Source organism: Chrysemys picta, chromosome 4 (genome assembly GCF_011386835.1).
Source record: "Chrysemys picta bellii isolate R12L10 chromosome 4, ASM1138683v2, whole genome shotgun sequence".
NCBI lineage: Eukaryota > Metazoa > Chordata > Testudines > Emydidae > Chrysemys > Chrysemys picta.
The window spans coordinates 12,637,335-12,659,723 of NC_088794.1; the positions used below are offsets into that span (position 1 = coordinate 12,637,335).

General features: G+C 52.2%; 1 protein-coding gene across 9 annotated transcripts in view; it reads left to right on the top strand.

Annotated features, from left to right (window-relative positions):
- Positions 1-22,389, top strand: part of DENND2C (DENN domain containing 2C) — a 51,428-nt gene that overhangs the window by 13,708 nt on the left and 15,331 nt on the right. For 7 of the 9 annotated variants that reach the window (XM_005294923.4, XM_024108273.3, XM_065591400.1 and 4 more), the window contains 7 exons: positions 9,269-9,437; positions 11,815-12,822; positions 14,916-15,064; positions 15,621-15,733; positions 16,771-16,929; positions 20,561-20,657; positions 21,441-21,485. In XM_005294923.4, the coding sequence (XP_005294980.2) occupies positions 11,993-12,822; positions 14,916-15,064; positions 15,621-15,733; positions 16,771-16,929; positions 20,561-20,657; positions 21,441-21,485 (1,393 nt within the window). In that variant the 5' untranslated portion in view covers positions 9,269-9,437; positions 11,815-11,992. Of the gene's footprint in view, positions 1-3,718; positions 3,830-8,460; positions 8,576-9,268; positions 9,438-11,814; positions 12,823-14,915; positions 15,065-15,620; positions 15,734-16,770; positions 16,930-20,560; positions 20,658-21,440; positions 21,486-22,389 lie in introns of those variants that run through there. The other 2 variants (XM_065591402.1, XM_065591401.1) reach the window with 2 other exon arrangements.

Here is a 22,389-nt window from a genome sequence, read left to right on the forward strand (position 1 = left end):
TAGCCAGGATGGGTAAGGAAGGGTGTCCCTAGCCTCTGTTTGTCAGAGGGTGGAGATGGATGGCAGGAGAGAGATCATGTGATCATTACCTGTTAGGTTCACTCCCTCTGGGGCACCTGGCATTGGTCACCGTCTGAAGACAGGATACTGGGCTGGATGGACCTTTGGTCTGACCCAGTATGGCCATTCTTATGATCGGGAGGTGCAGAGAGCGGGAGGGTTATGGCTGACACAACAAAACTGTCTTGCTGATGGAATAAGGCCAGGAATCCAGTGTGCTATAGCCCATCGCTCCCAGGGCTTCCTGCGGGGCCACTCTGCAGGTCAGTTCTCTGGTAGGGGCTGGGGATTGGCGAGTCCCTCTCTGGCCTTCGGTGAGTCACTGACTCTGTAAAATGGGGTAATACAGGCCTACCTGGCTGAGAGTGGATTAGTTAATGTTTCTGAGTGCTTTGAGGCTGTGATGCTCTAGAAATGCAGAGACATGAACAGGGAAATATGCTTTGCAGTTGTGGAGGGAAGGAGCTGGGGTCTCGGAGGGGATCACACTTCTCAGAGCGGCGTGTGTCTTCCGACTGCAATGGGGTAGTGAACTGCTTAGAAACGGAGAGACAGCAGTGATTGCTCCCCACTTGTGACATTACTGACCAGCAGAAGGGGCCATTTGAGTTCATGGAGGATAGGTCCATCACTGGTAATTAGCTAAGATGGTCAGAGATGCAACCCCACGCTCTGGGTGTCCCTAAACCTCTGACTGCCAGAAGCTGGGACTAGACAACAGGGGATGTGTCACTTGATAACGTGCCCTGTTCTGTTCATTCCCTCTGAAGCCTTTGGTGTTGGCCACTATCAGAGACAGGACACTGGGCTAGATGGACCATTGGTCTGACCCGGTGCTGGGCTAGGGAGGTTATTCAGTTTGCTTCCTGAGATGAACCTTCAGGTTACAAGGAGCAGCAGCAGCTAAGTGCAGTAGTGCTGAGAGAGGAGGTGTGGAGCCAGCTGGGATGCAGCATTTCCGCCCACTGATTTGTCCCGAGTGCCATCTCTGGCTTTTGCTTTCCCGCTTCCTGTGGCTGGACGGGTAAGCGCCCACTCTCAGGATGTCTGTTTTCCATCTGCTCCGCCTGGCTTTTGTTTGCTCTCAAGGCCAGTAGGAGCAATAGGAATTGTCTCCCCCAAGCAGAGGGTTGGACACAGTCCAGATCCCAGGGAAGCCAGACAGTGCGTTGTCTTGGGACGTGGATCTCTGGAATTGGTGGCAGAAGGACGCGTGGTACCTGAAGATTGTAAACTAACTCGCTGACCGATTGTAGACTAACTCGCTGACCGAAGTGGAGCCCACCATTCCCAGCCGACCAAGAGCCTTATCTCGAGCTTGTCCTCGAAAGCTGCAAAGAGGACTGGCTGCAGGGGGTGACAGAGGTGACTCCTTCCTGGAGCTTCTCGAATCAGGTGCTCCTCCCGTGGGAGTATGGGCACGGGACAGTCCTGGCCCCTAGAATTGTTGGGGTGTAGATCGAACAGCTCCACAAAAGCTGGTGGCTTGGGCTGTGCCAGCAAGGGCAGAGGTAGTGGCCGGCTGGGCTAGGAGCATGACCTGGAGTTAGCTGCTCCATTCTTGCCTAATGTTCCTGCTCCGCTCCTAGCTCTGTTTGTCCCAGGGAATGGGGATGCTGAAAGCAGCTGCAGCACGGCCCATTGCCAGTTCTGAGTGCTCTGCTCAGCACTTTCTGCTGTCCCTGGAGCACTCGGGCTGGAGTGGGGATCTGCGCTCTTGGACTCTCCTGCAGCCAGAGCAACAGGAAGGTACGCTATGGTCCCCCTCGCCTAGACGGAGCTCTTCATGCTCGGCTGTGGTGTGCGGTGCTGACAGTGCTCGGAGCTGTGTGCGCCCCTGGGGCGAGTACGGTGCCTGTCCCTGAGGAGTTGAGACTGAAGCAAGGATTTTGGCTGCCCTGTTTCCCACTTGCTCGTGGAAACTGGGCTCCTGGTACCCTCCACTCTTCTGTGAGGTTAGTGCTTGTTGCCATGTTTGCCACTTTCGTGTGCAGCTGATTCTAGGGATGCTGCAGATGCCTGGAGGAGGCTTCCTGATTCTCCTGCAGTGAGCAGCCCAGGAGCTGCCCAGTACCGTGCAGTGGGGAGGAGACTCCAGTAGACACTTGGGAGCCCTGCCTCCCTCCTGGCTGATAGCCCAGGCTGTTCTGCTGCCAGCCAGTCCTGTCCATCACAGGCAGCTGAGACCTGAGGGGCAGCTGAGCCCCTTTCCAGTGAGTGCTGCCAGGTGGCCCTTAACAGTCGCCCTGTTGGTGGGAGAGGGGAGGGCAGCTTCCTCCCTTTCAGACTTGCCACCGGTGCCACCTTCCATGGCCGTGTGGGCCTGTGCCTTCTCCTGCCACACTCCCACGGTGCAGCCCCAGTCTGGGGGGGAAAGACCCTGGCTCCAGCAAGCCCAGGAGGCTCTGCCTGTTCTGTTGGGAGATTGCAGTGAACCTGACCCTGGGGGGCACAGGGATCTGGGTGAGGCCCAGGAGTAGGGGGGAGTGAAACAGAGGCCAAAAGGTCTGGTTTCTCCAGTCAATGCAAACTCTGCTAATGAGGCAAAAGACAATAAAGGCCCCAGCAGGGAGTGGCCCCGGCATCCCTTTTTTGTCTGCTGTGGAATATGCATTTCCTGACTGGTGTCGGTTCTGCATCAAGGAACTACCTCAGGTTACGCTGATCTTTGATCTTATCCCTCCATTCAGCCTGCAGGGCCTCTGCTGAGCTCGCCTGCACCTTGGTGTGAAACTGCAGGGCCCTCAGGCAAACAGCCACCGGACTTGGCTGAAATCCTGCTTCAGAGCTGGGTGGTTTGCTGCCCTTCTAGTGTTGCTGACCCTGGACATTCAGGAATCATGAGTCAGGCCCTGCAGTGATCATGAAATTTAAAAAAATAACTAATGTTGGGCTCTGTTTGCCTTCTGGTGTTTGAGCCTTTCGAGATCTTCCCTCTGCATCCACAACAGCTAGAGACTTAAAAAACAAACCCCGAGATTGAGACGTGCAGAACTGGGCCTTTTGGAAAAACACCAAGTATAAAATCTGGTGAGTTGGCAACGCTGCACTTCCTGCCTAATGCCGAATGGCTCAGAACCCAGCAAAAGGGGAGGCATTTTTTCCTTAGCTCATTCGTTCTGGTTAAAATAGTGTCGAACATCATTTATGCTCACACTGGTGGTGATGCAGCCTATGTGCTCTGTGCCTGCCTCTGGGGTCTCAGTGGGTATGTCTACATGGCAGCGAGCATCCCAGCCCGGGTCAGCTACTGGCTGTCAGACCTACCCTGTGGCGCTCTGGAGCTCAGCTCTGCTGCTAGCCCGGTGGCAGCTTCCAGTTCCTAATAGAGGTGGTTTCTGCTGAGCTGAATGACAGAACACAGCATTCCTGGAGTGTTTATTATCTGATACTGCCCAGACTTTTCCACTTCCAGAACGGGGCAGAGTTTTGCTCAGAAAAGCATAGGATTTGCATCTGAGCAGAGTAAAAGTGGCTACGAATTCTGAGATGTATCCTTGTTTGTGCCTTCGCAGTGAGTAATAAATATCTTTACTAACCACCTCTCTCCAATATTTGCTTGGCTGCTTTCCCAGAATGCAAGAGACTTGAAGGCCTCCCCCCACCCTTGGGTCATTGTGGCAGGAAGACTTGTCACCTCTTGAGCAGTTCACAATTGAGAAGCAGTTTGAAACTGGATTGGCTTGGAAAGCTGACAGTCACGAGGAATTAATCTGTGTGGGTCCTGGTGTCTGCTTTGCAGCCTTGTAATAGGAGATGCCGCATACATGTTAGTGCCTTTGTTTTGCTAATTGCTTGAGATTTTGTGACTGCAGTATGAGGGTTAGCACAGGGCCAGCAGCACCTGCGTTGGGTGGGCTCAACAATGAAGAGTATTTTGTTCCTGAATAATGTTGGCAGCGTTCTCTTTTGGAACATATGGTTTCAGGAAATTGAATCCTGTTGGGATTCTTTGGATGGAAAATGCTTAGAATGCTCTCTGGCTCTCAGTACTGGAAAAAAGATAGCATTCCCTGCCATGTAGTGTTAAAACGCCTCGTGCTTCAACTTTCGGCCAAGATTTGGAAACTTTCTCTAGACGTTGAATCTGAGAACTGCATCTTGAGAGGGTATCCTTTTTTCAAGAAATGGGCAATGCTGTTGGCAAATCTTCCTAGGTATAGAAAGATTTTAAATGTTTCTAGAGGAGAACATTTTCAAATAAAATTATATTGATTTAGAATCTCTGCTTAGTGCCTTCAGACGCAAGGCACTGCGAGTATTATCACCGTTAATGGGGTGGGGTGGGGGTGGCTGTTTGGCTACTTTTGGGAACACAGGAAAACTGGAGATGATTGAGCCTTCTGGATGCAGTTTGGAGAGAGCCATGTTGAGGTGCAGCAATCCTTTAATCTTTTTTTAAAGTGTAAATTTAACTAAAATAGCTTGTAGTTGAATGCTCCCTGCATGAAGTGCTCCCTGCTCAGAGGCACAGTTAGGAACGTGCAGAGAATGAGCAACGGGATGAGGGGTGAAGAACTTTCTCATGTGTAGGAAGCCCAGGTTTTGTTAGAAGCACTAGAGAATGTACAATAGGGAAGAGGCCTGGAATAGCAAAGACTCATCCTTCCAAGTCTAACTACTGTGGTCCTGCAGGAGTCCCTGAGTAACTTGCCGGTGTCTCTGTGTGAAAGGGTCTGGAAGTACCTGATTGGTTTTTAGGATTAGAAATTTGCTGATTGGATTTACAACCCTTTGCAAGCTGGAAAACTTGAGAGATCAGAGTTTCTGCAGAGAAGCCTCACAAGATGCTGTCAGATGCGACGCAGTTAAAAGACATGGGCGATTTCAGTTTGTCCCTAGTCCCTCGAGTTGTGCTGTAAAGGTCCCTTGGGTCAGGTTTTGCAGAGATTTTGTGTTAGCAGTTTGATTGGCTCTCACAGAAATAGGCAACTTTCTTTCACTTAGAGGTCAGACCATCCCAACCTGCTTCGGAGCAACTTCTGTGACTCCTCCTGAGGGCAAAGTCTATATAGTTTCCTGGGCTCATGTGCTTCACCCTCTGGAGCAGCTTTCATCAAATCCCTCTTCTTTGAGAGCAGCCACCTGTCTCGCAAGCCCATGCAGGTTAAATGCTGCATTCCATTCTTCCAAACAGGGGGGTGTATTTGACAAATACCTGTTCAGTGCTACGCCTGGCTGACTAGACCCAAAGGAGAGGTGATGTTGGCTAGTTCCTTTAGCTCACCTTCCATCAGGTTGTTTCAGAGGTGGAATAGAAATTAATTGTTGTTAATTGTATCTGGCTCTAATTGTAATTGCTCAAGGACCAGTGAGACACCTTAGAGACTTTGGGTTCCAGGATTGCAGTCAAAGCTGTGCAGCTTCTTTTAGGAGAAGTTTGAGGTACCTGTTGGTGCTTTTCTCTCAGTAGAGAGGTGGCTGTGAACTGGATGCCTTGTGTTGAGAGTTAGACCCTTGCTCAGTTGAAGAGGGAGAAGACATTTGCTGTTTGCTTTATGCCTTGAGCCCAGGAGCACCTATAAACCAAGACAGTTCTGAGCATAGTCTGCCTGAGCTGGCACGCTCTGTTGGTACACCCTCGGATGAATGTTGTGCGGGTATTGTTCAGCTGGCAATGAGGAGACAGGAGTAGAGAACTTCATTTGAGCAGATGTGCCATGCAGTGGGCAGCCAGCACTGCAGAGCGGTGAAAGCTTGCTGGTGAGTTCTGCTTAATCAAATACCTCTCCCAAGGGCTTCTTCCTCAACTCTCCTGCAAATGCCATGTAAAGCGTGTGGTCGGGAAAGGCCGGGGCATGCAGGCGTTGCCTGGTAAGTGTACCAGTTTTGCCAACTCCAAGCATTTGAAAAATCGTGAGTAGGGCCTCAAAAAATCTTGAGGGTGATTTTAAAATCACGAGACTGAAAAAATCAGAGTTGGGTCAGGTGTTTGAGCCATCAGAGGTCATGTTATCAAGCTTTTCTCCACAACCAGGAGGGCCAGGAACTTAGGGGCTGGGATTGTCACGTAATCACCTGAGTACCAAATAGTCTTTTTAAAAATCCCCAAATAGATTAGTGAGATTCATGATAAATGGCCAGAGCTGTGCACCTCTCGTGATAGTTCTTGGTTAGACGCTCTTTCCTCGGGATTTGAGCTGCCCTGAGTCCTCCTTGTTGCTGACCTGGTGGCCCATGTGGCTTTGCCTTTTGCCTGTGTGGCCTCATTCCCCTTCCCTGGAGCACTCTCTCCTCTTTGCTGTTGTAAATCGTAAGGTGATGGTCGGTTGTGCTGAAATCCTTGGGAGCCGAACAGAAATTTTGCTGTTGTAAACGGTGGATGGATTTTTGCTGTGTCCTTTGTCCTTACTGGGTTCTTGGGGTTCCCTGACTCAAGCCGGATGGTGAGGGCAGGTTTGTGCCCAGAGGAGGAGACCCATGAAGCAGTTTGATTTGTTAGCTGAGTCCTTGGCAGGAAGGAAATGGGTTTGTGATGCTGAAAGAACTGGGCCTGCTGGTTCTGCTACGTGATAAGCACACTTTGTGTTGGGTCTCGTGTCCCTTACATTCGCTCACAGGCTTTAGCAGCTGTAAAAGGGGAGAATCCGAGAACCCACTAGAAAACCCTTTTTCTTAACAAAGGCACAGACGCTCACCCCCACGCCTGTTTCCCCTCTGCCTCTCATCACTTGGGTGGGCTGTTCAAACCTTGGTGAGCAACTCAAGCCTTATCAGGCTGGTTCTGAGGTGGGGCTGGCTACCAGGGTTGTGTGCTCACGCACAACTCTCTGGTTAGTGCCTGGATTCTGATGGCAGCTGGAGAATGCCTTGTGCAGGCCAAACTATGGGCCTTGGTACCCACAGCTGTGGGGTGTCCAGTGCTTCCAGGCGTTGTGGTGCTGTCTCAGCTTGATGGCTTGCGTCGCAGCCTTCCTGGTGTTTCATGAGAACTTGCCTGTGAATTCCTTCAGCTTGACATAAATGCTGCAGTATTTTGAATGCAAAAGCTAACTGGCTGGGGAATGGATTCTAGTGGGACTGTACAGTGAGACCTGGCTGGGCTAGTCTTCTGCCGCTGAGTTACTGAGCCCTGGGTAACTGTGCATCCAGGTGTGCTAGGGAGGGCCTGAGGTGGCTTCCAGCGTAACTGTGGGGATGCAGGCTCCTTCACTGAGCCCCAGAGCGTTAAATACCTGTGATCTGTGCCTCCCGCCTTTCTATAGCTTCCCCAGCCAATGAGATGTGGAGGGGCAGATGTAACTGCTCACACTTCCTGACAGCAGACATGACGCTCTTGGAAAGAGAGGGCCTGATGTAGGTGCTGGGGACAGACCCAGGCTGGCCTGTTGTGTAGTGTGATGTGTACTGCAGTTTGTGGCCCTTTGCCCTGCAGACCAGGCTTCTCCAGGCCACGCTGCTCCCTCCTTGTGGGGCACCGAATGGCTGGCAGGAAGTGAAAACAGACACTGCTCCAGGGGAATAACTGAGCCCTCCAGTACCCTGCTGCCAGTCCCCTTGTGGAGCTGTTACTAGGGGCGTGTGGGCAGAGAGATGCAGAGCGATAGACCAAGGAGCGCTCTGCCCTGTGAATGACCCATTGTTCCCTGCGCCAGAGTGGCTCTCGGGCCTGTGTTTTGGGAGCTCTGATAACAGGAGTGATTTCAGCTGCTCCCCTCTCCAGCCCTGCCTGTGAATCGTGCTGCATGGGGGGCTCCCCCACTGCACTCCACCCTCCCTGCACAGCAGGTATCAGACCCCGATGGAGCAGAATCTCTTCATCGGGATCTGGGGATGGCTGCGCTGGGTTCTGGCTCCTGTGGGCTCGTGTGTGGCTGAGAGCATCGCTTTCCCTAATCAGCCACTGGATAGGGTGCTGGATTCTCATTCTCCAGCCTCCATCCCCAGCAGCCCTGAGCCTTCCGGGCATGTGTGATTGCTCCTGCTGGCTGTTCTGAGTGAGGTCCCTGCTTTCGACAGCCTCTCTCCTCTGCTGCTCCCTGCACTCCTATTACTGCTGCCCTGGCCTGCCCTGCCACTGGCCCAGCTGGGTCCCGGCTCTTAGGTGTCTACTCCCTACATTTGGCTGGGTTCATGGTGTGGTGTCCAGGGGCAGGAGCAGGGAGTAAGGGGCTGTTTTGGCAAAGTTTTTTCCCCAGCCCCAGTGTCTTACCGCTATGGCCTTCCCTGTCTTCTGACCCAAGGCCCTGGGTGTCCGCTCCCGGTGGCCTCAGGGTTGGCTTTCTGTGCCTGGGAAGCGAGGGCTGTTATCGCGGTGTGGCAGCCATGGCCACTGAGGGGAGGGGGGCACTTTCCTGCCCGCTAATCGAGCTGCGCAGACGGGTTGAGGAAGGATGGCTCCTGGCTCAGGATGTTTGGAGACGAAGCTTATTTATAGCTGCTGCGTGGGGTCTTGGCTGAGAGGAGGCTCTCGCGTGGTGCTGGAGGGGAGGGCTCCTGCCAGGGCTCTGGCTGCAAGTGGCCAGGCCAGGGAAGGGCTGCTGGCTGGGGCAGCTGGGCCGCATGGTACCATGGTGTGAGTGCCGGGGGGATGGCCCTGATATAGGGCTGTGTGTGTTTGGGCCTTACGTAGGTACAGTGGTGAGCGATGGTTGTGCCTGGAAAGCCTTAGTTTGCACTGCAGCACGCAGGGCTCTCGTCCAGCCCTTGACGCCTTGGGCAGGGGGCAGGTGATGAGGTTTCCGTTATTTGCTACTCCCCTGCCTCCACCTCCTTTTGCATCTCGCTGTCACCCTGCGGCTGCAGGAGGAGCTGCTTGTCGAGTCTTCGCTCCTGGCCTGCTGATGCCAGAGAGGGGAGAGCGCCTGTGCTGCAGTAGGGCTGCCATGCTGTACAATGAACACAGCCCAGATGGGCAGAGGGGTCTGCTGGCAGGGACCGGGGGAATGCTTGTTCCGCTCGCTTGGCTGAGTGTACTCCGAATGGCAGAGCTGTCTGCTGCATGGTCTCCCACTCCTGTTGGGAGCTGGGTGCTGTGACTTTCCTAGGTTCAGCCCCGGCATCTGAGCACTGAGATTTCTGTGTGTGGAGCAGTGAGGCTGGAGCAGGCTGCTCGGTGGGGTTAGCACAGACCCCCAGCACAGTGGGGTTACCCAGTGCTGGTCATGTTAACGATGCATTGCAAGCGGGTGGCTGCCGCCTTGCTCGGGATTGGGAGTTGGCGTGGTCATGTGTTTGCTGAAGCCACATGCTGTTTTCTCCCCATCAGGAGAGTGCTAGAGAAGGCGACAGCCGGTACTGTCATCCCTGGAGATGGGCAGCATCAGCCTCTGCTAGGTGCAGCTGCCCCTCAGCCGAAAGAAGGGAGCTCCACTTGGGTGCTGGCTGTGTGTGAGTGCAGCAGGGAGCGGCTGGGACATCAGGATCTCTGCAGAGAGGTAAGTTCCACTATGCATCTGTGCTCTCGCTGCAGCTTCAGTCCCTGCCTGGGAAACTGTGTGCTGTCATGGCTAAGAAGGATCCGTTTTTGCTAGTTCTAACAGTGAGTTGCCTTGGCCAGTGCATTTCTCCCGCATCTAGCACCAACTGCTGGACACCCCTTTCTTTACCATGCAGCAGACACAGCCTGTTCCTCCGGCAAAGGGAGGGTCAGCAGCCTCTGCGTGGAACAAAACCCAGGCCTTCTCCCTTCAGTGCATTTCTGCAAATCCCAGGTGCCAGTGACTTGTGGCTACTAGCTTTGCTAGTAGTTTGAGTGGTGTGGTGATGTAGGATGCCCTCCTGAGAGCTGATCTGCCCAATGCACACCGTGTAAACCTGGCTCTTGGCTGAACGCGCTGGGGCACAGAGTCTGTTCCTCGCGAGGGCAGCAGGCGGCTTGCAGGGGTAGTGAGGTAACGGGGCAGGCAGGTTTATGATCTGCTTCTCGCTGACTTCATGTCCTTCCTGTCTGCAGTTCTGCCAGTTTTTACAGGCGCTGAGTCCGTGAGGACCAGGTGGGTTTCATAGCGACTTGGAAAGTCACTGCAGATGGTGCTGATGAGATCAGCACCAGCAGCTTCCAGTGCTGCTTAGCATCGCTCTCCGCCACTGAGCAAGGGGACTTTGTCCCGTGGGCTGTGACCTGAGCACAAGCCTGAGCCAGGATCTCTGACACTTGCACTTGCTGTGGCCTTGTTCAGGTCTCTCCACTTCTCTGAGTCAAGCTTCCCATTTATGCAGCAGGGAGAGAGGTGCCGCCGAGGGGTGTTTGGCCTCGTCACTCTGTGGAGAGCTACGCGCTGGGGGCTCAGCAGGTCAGTGTGGCAGTGCTGCACACATAGCCCCCAGCAGCCAGCCTGCCCTTGCACTGGATTAGCACCGAGTTAGGTTTTCATATTCAAATAGTTCAGGGGCTCACGTCCCACCGGGCTAGGCAGAGGGTAAGTACCTGGGCAGGAGACAGACAGCAGGTGAAGCTGATCCTAGAGACTCCTCTCTAAGTTGTGCTCTGATATTTCTGGCTCATAGGAGAAGGGATGGGTGAGGATTTGGGCCAAACACCTCTCTGCAGGGTAAAAGGCAGATGTGGGCACAAGGCTGATGAGATCTTCACAGGCACTGAAGCTGCAGACGTTCTGCCCAGACCTGAGTGCTGGGTATGTACAGCCCAGCCTGGCTTGCAGCCCTTCCCCTGCACGGCAGCCCATCTGCTTTTCCTGCTGTCAGATGGTGGCCAGAACCACCCAGGCCAACTTCACTTATGTCTGTGATCAGGATTTCTGTCCTGAACAACGTCACCCAGCTAGAGCCTGGAGGTGATGGTCTCTGAATGGCCTATGCTCTGGGTCCCTGAGCAGATACACCGTGCTAAGGGGTTGTTGGACAGAGCAGGGTGTGACTGACCTGCACAGCACTGCATCCGGAGCGGCTGCTTCTTCTCACTCCCCCAAAAGACACCGTGAGCCACTTTGCCACTTCCCTGAGACCTAGAGTCTCCCCGGTGGCTGATCTAGGTCAGGTGTGGGCAGGTGGAACGTCGAACAGGTTCCTGCCCAGCTGTGGGGCAGGCGGGGCACATCCGGAGGGAGGGTTAGTGTTGCCAATCCCTGAGCCGGTCTGCAGTCGACGCAATGAGCCTTTTAGCTTTCCTGTGTCAAACAGTTGCAGCCTCCGATCGGGGATGTCGCTGGCTCACTGCAGACTGGAGTTGGAAGGCCCCTTGCACTATACCTGCGCTGAGCTCTGTCTCAGCACCTCCCCTCACCACTGTGGCTCCCCTGGCGGTAGCTCCAGCACACACAAGATGCTGTTGGCACCTTGGCTGCTGTATTGCGCAGACCTGCTCCGAGCAGGGTTAGACGACGGGGGTCGTGAAAATGCTGCACCGGGTCCACTCTGGAGCTCCTGCCGGTGTTGTTTTCAGGAGTGCTGCACCTGTGCTAGCAACCATGGGCAATGCCCAGAGAGAGCTCGGAGAACCGCAAATCACCAGCCTGTTTCCCAAGCAGTGGGAGCAGCCAGTCCGTCTCCTCCTCCCCCCTTGCCGTGCCCGATGTTGGTGGGGAAAATCAGGACGCCTGGCACTTCCTACAGCAGATGTTTAAATCTCTGTAGTTTTTGGGGGAAGGCATTTTCAGGAGTGGGTTGAGGTGTGGGGAGACCAGTCTTGAGCACTTGGTGAGGAAGGTCAGCCCTAGGAGAACAATTACGACTGTGCCCTCATGTTTGCCGCTGAATGCTTTTCTGGTGGGGTGAGTTGGTACTTTCTGCCTCGGAGCCGGACTGATGGATGTGTTCGTTCTCTCTCTCTCTCTCCTCCCCCGTCCCACCCAGGGCTGAATTAGGACTTGTTGCTCGCAGGGCTGGTGTCCAAAGGGATTGCCTGTGTTCTGCTCCCTGACTGGAGCCTAGCAGGTGCGCTGGGACTCTGCACTCTCTCACCGTGTGTGTGGCACAGGAGGGACTAGGCGGTGCCTGCGATGGGGCGTTTGTGAGGATTCAGGCTCCTGCCATGCACCCAACAGGGACCCCGGATGGTGGCTTTTCTCGGTGTGCTGTGCAGACGCTTTCCCGCAGCCACTGCCGGAACATCAAACAGAAGATCTCCCAGTGGGAGGGGAAGACTAGAGGGGGCTGCAGCGAAGACAGACAGCAGCCGAAGGACTTTGGGGTACAGTACGACCATGGCTGTGAGGCTCTGCCGAAGGCCAAGCCACGGGGCTGTGGGAATGACGGAAAGGCAGGGCTAGCAAACTCAAAGAGCTTGGGCCTGGACTTCAGGGAAAAGGGCAGGAACCATTCTCAGAGCGAGGGTGACAGTGACAGAGATGGTGATTGCGGTACCTCAGAGATCCTCAGGCCCAAAGTGCGCACATGCTGCCCAATTTCCCGGGTTGAGGAGAATGGAGACTGGCGGGGGGGCCTCCTGGACCCAGAGCAGACGCTGCCACCAGGGAACTTCTACACCTCACGAGGGCTGTGGAAGAACATAGAAGCTGTTCCTTCTGACAAGGTCCTAGCGATGGCATTGGAGCTGAAAAGGAAAAGAGAGAGCTGTGGCTCGACAGAGCGAGAACTACATGCTGGGGGAGTGGAGCCCCTCAGTGTGATGGAGAGGAGCTTCAAAAACATTTATTCGGAGGCCGAGGGACAGGAGACAAGGCGTGCTGCCATCCCTCCCCCGAAGCCCCGCAGGACTTTCCGCTATCTGTCAGAAAGGGATCAAACCAGCTGTAGTAGAGAAAAGCCACCGGAAGGCCAGTGTAAGGATTCCCCAGTAGGCTCCTCCCACGAGCCCGAGCAAAGAGAGGCAAACAGGAAAATCAGAGGGAGATCCAAGAGGTAGGTGGCTTAATTCTTATTTGCTCTTGTATACAAAGTCAACCTGTGGAACTCCTTGACTATAACAGGGTTTAAAAGAGAACTAGATAAATTCATGGAGATTAAGTCCATTAATGGCTATTAGCCAGGATGAGTAAGGAATGGTGTCTCTAGCCTCTGTTTGACAGGGGGTGGTGATGGGCAGCAGGAGAGAGAGCACTTGATCATTACCTGTTAGGTTCACTCCCTCTGGGAAACCTGGCATTGGCTGCTGTTGGTAGACAGGATACTGGGCTGGATGGACCTTTGGTCTGACCCAGTATGGCCGTTCTTATGTTCTTATGCACTGAGCACCTGCCTCCTCAGCCTCTGCTGAGCAAGTCCCTGGCCCAAACCAGGTCACTGAGTGAGGCCTCACATGAATTGCACTTTCAGGCGAGACCTTAAAATCCACGGTAGTGATGATAGCTCTGCCATTGGCCCTTCTTTAGAAGAGTAAGGAGATGGGTATGTCCTGGCTAAAATACCCCCTCCGCACCCTGTGCAGAGCAGTGACTCCTGTGCACAGACTGCCTGGTCCCTAGTACTGCCCCAAACAAACCTCACCCCAGAACCCTGAAAGCCGACTTAGCTGTGGTGTCCAGACCCTTGGCCAAACTGGGGTGCTGCTGCCTGCCCTGCGCTTTGGGATACTTCCCATGGATCATGGGCTAATTGTCTTCTCCAGTGAGGAGCACTCTTGCTACGTGAGTCGGACATGACTCCAGTTGATTGATCTTTTAGTTGCCTGGAGTTTGAGGCCATTAATCTCAGATAACCACCAGGGCAGCAGGCTGGCTCTGATGCGGGTCTGAGAGTTACAGACAAGTAACTGAACATATCATTTGTTAGCTCTCTGCTAGTTCTACAGACGTAGGAGACGCTGAGGTGTAGCCATCTCTGGGTAAGCGGGTAAGCATTGTGTGGAGGGGCAGGGAGCTGGTGCTCTTGAATCCTCCAACGCTTTCTATAGTATTAAATGTGCTGCAAAAACTCTGGGGTTTTTAATGGCCTGTGTCTCCCTTAATGCTTTGATGACTGACCCGGACTGGCTTTGGAACAAAGCCCCATACAATTCATCCTTAGGCTTGGCAAGATTAGATTGATATCAGTAAATGTCAATAAATGTTCATGTCACTAGTAACACACAAGCACTGGAAAGAGTATGGCCATTGATGATAACCGAAATGTACCGAGAAGCAAAGTAGGGAAGTGCTGCTTGAGGACTTGTTAGTTTGATTTCAGGATGTTTGCTTGGTATATTTTGACATCTGATATTGACAGAAGTTATAATGCTTTCTCTTTCTGAATCTCAATGCCTGCTGTCATTAAGTAATTGTCTGCCCCCCCCCATAATTTCCCACAACTATGACCATTTAAATTGGTACAATGTAGAAAAAAGCTTAAAATAAATGTTATCTGTCAAAACTATTAAAAATAAAAACTGAATTCTGCCCACTTGTGCCTGCCCAGGATGCAGATATGCTGTTTGTCAGAGCTAAACCCCCCAAAGGAAGCCAAGTGTGGGAATTAGTCTGCAGAATGACTAGGCATCTTCTAGGAAAGAGAGAGTCCTTTGGGACAGACCCTGTTTACAGTCCATGTGTCCTTAACCAGAACCCCCAATGTCAGTTGCAGCCCCCTGCCCTGCTCCCCAGGTCAGAGTGCTGGGGATTGCACCACCAGGGAGGTAGGAAGGGGGCAGTGCAGGATCCCTTTGTCCAGATAGCAGCACACCGGGTTCCTGCCCTTGGCTGAGCTACCAGGACAGGGCTTCAGCACTGGAGTCTCTGGGCAGATACCAGCTGGGAGTGCAGTTCTCAGGCCCAGATAGTCCAAAGCCACCCGCCTCATTTATCAGGCCTACAAGCTCTTCAGGGGAAACAAACATGATTGGATTGGCTGGAAACCAGTAAGTCACTGGCCTGGCGTTGGGGGGCCTGGCCAGTTTTTAGGCCTATCCGGGGACGTGGGGCTGGTGAGTTCAGCGGGCAGGGCCTCGCTTGCTTCTAACCTCTGCGACTTGTGTCCCTCTTGAGAAGAAACCACTAGAAAACGTGCCGGTCTGCTTTCAGGAAATCCTTTGAGTTTGAAGACATCCAGGGCTTCCGCAGTCGGATGGCAGCCACCAGCTCCCAAAAGCTCCATGAGGAGCTGAATAGCAGCTCGGGATCTAGACTCTTCTACACACAGTCAGAGGACAACATCTATGAGGACATTATCTGTACGTGTCTGTGCTCTGACGGGGATGTTAGCAGGGGTGGGGAGGAGCCTGTTCAGGTCTGGAAGTGTTTGGATTTCCCCGTGTCTGATCGCTGGGTGGGATGGAGGCAGGGCTAACCACTAGCAGGCTTTCTTTAGTGGCACCTGGAATAGGACAGAGCGGAGCTGGATTAAGCTTTCCTGTCGATGCCACGCGGTGCTTTATATAAACACTTGTGGAAGGAATTGGCTGCTGTCTGGAGGTGCTGATGGCTGTGGTACTGCAGCAGCAGGTAGCTGAGATTCAGTGGGGTCCCTACGCAGGATCCCCACACCCACAGATACTGGAGTTGGAAGGGCTTTGGGAGCCCTGGGGCCATCTTGCAGCATCGTTGTGGGATAGTCCATCTCCAAACCTACTGCCCTGGCACTCCCAGCAGACAGTATTACAGGCATTAGCACTGCTTGGTTCCATTTCTTGGTGACCCCACGGGGCATTTTAACCCCCCCTCCCCACTCCCCCCCCCCCCCCCCCCCCCCCCCCACTTCATGAGTCTCTTACCCGTTGTTCTCTCCAGATCCTGCTAAGGAGAATCTGTATGAAGATATCAAAGTGTTGCCTTTACCATTGTGGAGGGTCCCATCAGCCTGGAAGTTACCACCCCCAAAGAATGCCTTCAAGCCTCCCAAGGTGAGAGTGAGTCCCAGGCTGACTGTTTTCAAGTTCACGGGGCACACCCAGCTTGTCCTGACTCCAGAGGGCCCAGAGCTGGGATCTGAAAAGCATCTGTCACAAGAGAGCTCAGCTACAAAACTGGAATTACTATCTGTGGTCTGGTGGCTGTCAATACCCAGGGCTGGACACTCTCACCTGGGTGCGTAAGGGAAATTTAGTGCATGGAAAAATCAAATATTCCTTGGGCCGAAGCGCCTGGCTCTGAGGTGAGGTGGACAGCTGCAGGGCCTCTAGAAGGAAGGTGAGCTTCCCTCTCTCGTGCCCCTCCTCTCCATGCACCTGGAGTTACACCTTCAACATGTCTTCGGTCACCCCTGGTTTTTATTGTTGAAAATTAGTACATCAGCAATAAACAGCTGTGACTCCGAGGTCACAGGCAGAGGGATCCACAGTGCTTCCTGTTTCCAGCATGAATAACGCGTGTCCCTGCTGAGTCGTTGTCGCACGCTACATCCCACGTTCAGGCCTGGGCAGCTTGAGCTGTTTGTGAATGAAATGCTGGGTCAGCACTGAGTGTGTGGGGCAGGAACAGAGGGGTGGGAGCTGAGATGCTGTGTGTGTTACGGAACTCATTTTCCCTACAAGCTACATATTAATGGTGGGCACTTCCCATCCTCAGAGGACTTTAGACATTAAGAAGGCCTGCGGGGCAGGGCAGATCTGTCCCTTTAACAACTTCACCTTGCCTGTGACAGGCAGCGTTAGATCTCTCCTCCCCATTAGGCCTCTGTGGGAGTCTCCAGGTTCCTTCCCTGCTGAAATACACACTAACCTCCAGGCCCTGTGCCCTCTTCGCAGCTGGAGGGGGCTCAGGAGCGGCTGCGATATATGCGTTTGTATGTTAGAGGGGATTGCTTGTGACACCCTCTGGGGCTGCTTCCCAGGAACTGATTGGGGCACCCTGCTGTGAGCCCCTTTGGAACCAGGCAAACAAGATGTTTAACTCCAAAGCTTCCTTTACACCTTGTGTGTCTTGTCCTATCTGTTTCCAGCTCCCTCCCAAGCCTACCTTCCTCCATCGCAAGACGCTGGAGCTGAAAGCTGCCCGTGCATGCCTGCGTGGGAAGGACACGACCCTGCCCGTTACGCTGACAGAGTGGAAGCTGTTCCGAGCTGGGGAGGCTGCTGGTAGAAAAAGGAACCTTCCCCAGGTGAGACTTGCGCTTTCTGCTCGTGTGTGAATCCCTGCTTCTTGCGTGGCATTTGTGACACTAAGGGCTGGTCTACACTGGGGGGAGGGAGGGATCGATCTAAGATGCGCAACTTCAGCTATGCTACTTGCGTAGCTGAAGTCGAAGTATCTTAGTTCGACTTACCTGGCTGTCCTCACGGCGACAAGTTGACCACCGCAGCTTCCCCGTCGACTCCACTTACTCCTCCTGCCAAGGTGGAGTATGGGCATCGATTTGGGGATCGATGTATCGAGTCTAGATGAGACGCGATAAATCAATCCATCGATTACTACCCACCGATCCGGCGGGTAGTGTAGATGTGGCCTAACACTCCACCTTCTCTAGTACCTTCAAATGCTTTGCAATGGTCCTGGAGCCCCGCAGAACAGGGCTTATATCTGCTCTCCAGGTGGACACAGGGAAGGGATGTGGCTTGCCTAGGATCACGTTAGGCTCTCACAGGTGGTAGTGGGGAATAGAACCCATGAGTCCTGACTCCCAGTCTGGTTTGGTAACCGTCCTCCTGATAGCATGAGTCTGCAAACCCCACGATAGCTGCCCTCTGACGTAGATGAATTGGCGCATTGGCATGTCTGTGCAGAGCAGGAGGGGGGTGTGACTTCCTCCCAGCCTTGGGTCCCAGGGAGCACTGTGGGGTTTGACTGGATCATTGCTTTCCAGGATAGGCATGTGCTGGGCGTTTCGTGCATTAGATCTACTATTTACCTGTGGTAGCGCCCACTGTGTGCTGTGCACTTTCCAGGCATGCAGGGAGGACATTCAGGGCTCTGAGAAACTTAGTGTAGGACCAACAAGTGTAGTGGTCAGGAACCGGAGAATAACCATGGGGAGTTTTTGTACAAGTGAGTGTGACACATGTCCATTCCATTAAACTATCTGTTGATTAGCTCTTTCGGTGTAAGCGCTTACTCTGTGTGGTTGGCAAGGCCTGGAGCGACCCTGGCTTTCTTGTGGGGGCTTGTTGCTCAGTTATTTGGACCGTTGGTCTATTTTCCTGATCTAATGTTAATAAAAGAACCTTGGCAGCTGTTCCATGTTAAAAGCTGCTGAACAACTCGTTAGGAATGAGCCTGTTTCATAACATTTGGGTATCGTTCTTCCTGCCGCTCCCTTCTGCATGAGTAAGGGACACACACCTCTGAGGGCAGAGACATGAAAGGGATTTAATTCCACTGTCTGTTGAAGTCAAACTTTGCTACAATTCCTGCCTCTATCTGCTTGGAATATTTCCAAATGTTTGTATTAATTAAAAACCCCTAAACCCAACTCAGTATCCAGCTCTCCTGATCAATGCTACAATAACAAAACATAGCGCATTGGATGGAGGGAATATCATAGCTACTGTGGTGAGGCACCATTGGTTAGTGTTTTGAGCATGGGACTCCTGCGTTCTAATTCTAGCTGACAAAAACCTGCTGTGTGGCCCTGGGAAAGTCTTAGGCATCAGTTAGTTCCTCTGTAAATTGGTATAATATTTACCTACTTGGCAGAGGACTGTGAGGTGGAGTGAGCTGCCTGCGAAGTCTATAGAAATGTTAATTAGTAATACCCCTTTTTGTGCATACAAAGATTATTATAAACACCCTGCCTGGCAGTAGGGAGCATGGTGTCAAAAACTATGAAAATGCCATGATAGCAAGTAACCTTTTTCTGGGGTGATGTGGAAGGGGAATCCTTCCCAAAAACCCAAACCTGTTCCAAAAATCTGGGAGCAATTTACATGCAGGAAGCATACGTTATTCTCCTGACATTCAAAGGATTCAGCCAGGATTGCAAGAGAGACTCAGAAAAGGCAAGAAAAGAATTTCAGTCCAAAAAGGCCAATTCTTTCTCAAGCAATAAAAGAAACCTTGCTGCTTTGAGTGCTCCCAGCATCTCTCACTGGTGACTGAAATCTGCAAAATTAGGAGCAATAACAGAAAACCTCTAGGTGAGAGTAACAGAGGGAAGGAAGCCTTCAAGTGAAACAGCAGCTCCTCTGAAGGGTGGCTCTTTGCAGTCTCACTGCATTAACAGAACGTGTCTGTCACTGCCCCAAAAAACCAGAAGCAGATCAGAAAACGAGGCAAGCCTGAAATTCGGCCTAATTCACTAAGATGGGGGATGAGGGTTTGAGCTGGAAAACAGGTTCCGTGGGTGACTATTTTTCTTTTTATGCTGGGGGGGGGGGGGGGGGGGGGGGGGGAGGGGGGGGGAGGAGAGACAGAAATAACTGGGCCCCACCCTACTACCTTTGCTGGGAGCATGTATGGATTCTTAACACTGGGCAAGAGAGAACTTGACCTCCCCACTGTGTTTAAAAAATAAATCACCCCACTCCTGAATCAGAAATACTAGCAGGCTCCAACGCATAGCAACAAGGAGCTCCCTCCAGTCCTGCCTGCGTCTTGGGGCACACAGTGCCTTAGGATGGCAGTGGAGATGCCTTTTAACACCCTCAGCGCCAGTGGTGCCCATTTCAGAAATCCTTGCGGGTTTGGTATTAGCAAAGGCTTTAAAAGCCAATCGAATCCACAGAAATCCAGCTGCTTCTGCCCTGCATGTTAGAATGCTGGTGCCTTTCTCTCTTCTATTGCTTAGCCCACATACGGCAGTGGTAATGTTCAGGTTTCTTCTTCTTGTAGACTGGGCCCCTGTGGGGCAGACACAGCATTCTGTCCCCTCTGGGCATGCTAGAGTACAGACGTTCCCCGACTTGCGCAAGCATTCTGTTCCGGAATGCCTTGCGTAACTTGATTTTGCGTAAGTTGGAAACATATACCTGACAATTATGTGCCCCAAAAAAAACCCCAAAACAAAAACACACCCTCCTATTTCTAGCTTATGGAACTTTTTCCGTAAGTGTGGATTTGTGTAAGTCGGGTTTGCGTAACCCATGGGGCGTCTGTATAGAAAATACAAATGCTTGGGTTTTTATAACCGTTCAGCTAAGGAAATGCCTTGGGGCAGTTCCCGTGTCTGTTGTGGTGTTACACACATAGAAAATTGAGGACTCTGTGCTTTAGAAAACATACTGGGGTCTCAAATTGTCAGTGCATTCTGTACAATCCAAGGAAACTAGGCCAAGCTACGTTGAGGAGCTCTGGCTGGGCTCAGAAAGGATTGGGGTACCTGCAGTTGCACAGAGTTCTGGATCCTTTGCAGAAGGCTTTCTGGAGGCAAATCCTATAGGATGCTGCTGCAAGTTCCTTTATGGTTGGTTTGTCTTGTTCGTAGCCTCAGACCTCCCTGTATCCTAGTCCCGGCTGCCTGTGCAGCCTGCTTGATAAGCCAAATATAAAGCAAGTAGTCTGCTGCTAGAGCACAAGTGCTGCTTGTTTCCTTCCTTCTCCATGGTGCTCTGTATGTCTCTGACTCTTATAGTAATTATTCCCAGTCCTGTTAGACCCTGTAGAATGCCCAGTATCCAGGGAGTTGTGTTAACAGCATTGTGACCATATCTCTTTAGCAAGGGTTCTGCAAAGCCTTTACTGAATGTGGTTGCATCTGCTGAAGGTCTTCTATGTGCTTTGCAGCCTCGCTGCCACTTGCCACCGCCTCTCATGTGCATATGGCCTGTATTAACGATTGCTTTCTCTTTGGATTCCAGCTTGTGTTAAAAATACAGGAGATCTTTGAGTCTAAACGTGGGAAGAAGAGGGTGAAGTTACTCGCTTATACAGGGAAAGAAGCTCCACCAGCAAAAGGTCTGGAGACGGCCTGCACCATTCTCTTCATTACATAGCACACTTGTGACATGACAACGGACATGTCTAATTCACAACACGCCACAGTCCTGTCAGCACAATGGGGGCTTCATACTGCAGCTACTGCTCGGAGAACGAGCAAACTTTACCACAGCGGTTTGATTTTTCACAGGTGCTGAGCTCCTGCCTCTTGCACTGACTCCGATGGGACTTGTTGGGTGTTCAGCACCTCTGCAAATCAAGCCCTGTACCTCTCTTTAATCCAAGTTTGAGAGTGTTCCATAGGGAAGATCCCTTTCTGTGTCTGAGTCTTCAGCGCTGGGGTAGCTCCATGCTGAGGTGTTAAAGCTATTTGTCGTGAGATCACCTGTTGTTGCCCTCTCATGCTGCTTTCAGGTGGCCCTCTGGGGAGAGACACTTGGGTTCCAAAGCTGCTTTGGTTTCCTAACAACTTTAAATAAAGAATACAAACTGTTTCCAGCCCCAGAGTGTTGCTAACTCACCTAGAGGGCTTAAATACCTATTCAGAATCTCCATTCCTGGTCAATATCTCCCTGGAAGTGGTGGATCTGACTTCATCTCTGATGTTCTTTGGGATTTATATTATTACTAGCGAAGGGCTGCTTTTACTGAGACTTATGTAATGAACAAGATGGCTAACGAGCAGCCCTACATGGTGTAGACTTAAGGGAGGTCTCGGATGCGGCCGCTTCTGCAGCCATGGGTGTCACCCCCCTTACCATGGCAACTATGATTTTATGGAAGCCTTGTTTCTTGTTTCAGGTGAAACCAGCGGGAATGAAAGTGAGACGGAGAATCTGCCGAAAAGTGAGTGAGTGAGTCACTGGGGCTGGTCCTATTGCCATAGCATAATTAATGCTGGCAGGGCTATATGGGATTAGCCACTCCTGAGGTTTTTGTGCCTCCTGTAGATAATGTAAGAAGCTGCTACTCTTGTGTCAAACCAGCCTCTTGTGAAAAGTGAGATGAAAGGATCTGGAGGGGACTGAATCTGCATGTCGAGCCCCATGTGCCAGGTCTCTCAGCCTCTTGGGCTGTGCCACTCACCTGCAGTCACCCTGGGGTCACTCCCTCCTCTAAGTAAAATGCGTGTCTTGGAGTAACTCACCCCCGTGGATCGTCTCTGGTGCTCAGAACTGAGCACTGTACCCCTTTTCTCTGTTCACGTTTGCCATGCTGTGAAATGCCCTGTTTGGAAGGGAGTCAGCGAGAAGTAGATAGTTTGGTTCCTTGGCTTGACGTAAACACTGGCAGGACAACCAGAACTACAGGCTCAGATCTAGGCGTTCAGTGCTGACTAATCTGCTCTAGTTGGCACAGAAGGGATCTGAGCTTCCACTTCCCAGAGTTGGGAAATGAAATAGTAAAAAATTTGCCTGCAGCCCTGAACTTACTACAGATGAATCTGTCTAGCATGCCTGTTAATGTGATAGTTACGTGCTGGAAGTACCCAGTGACAAGGAACCAGTTGGATTGCTTTAAATGTTTCCTTCCTGTAGATGACGTACAAAAGCCCATAATTTGGGGATAATGGCAAAACTCCATCCCTCTGTGTTTTGGGGGGTGGGGGTGGTAGGCTGTCTTAAAATAGAGCAAATGAGTCACCGAGTGAGTCTGGCCGGATAGTACAAACCCACAGAGCATGTGTCACAGACCCTTTACAGCCCCCTGGCTATGCCAGCGTTTCCCATGCCTCTTGTAGGGAGAGTCT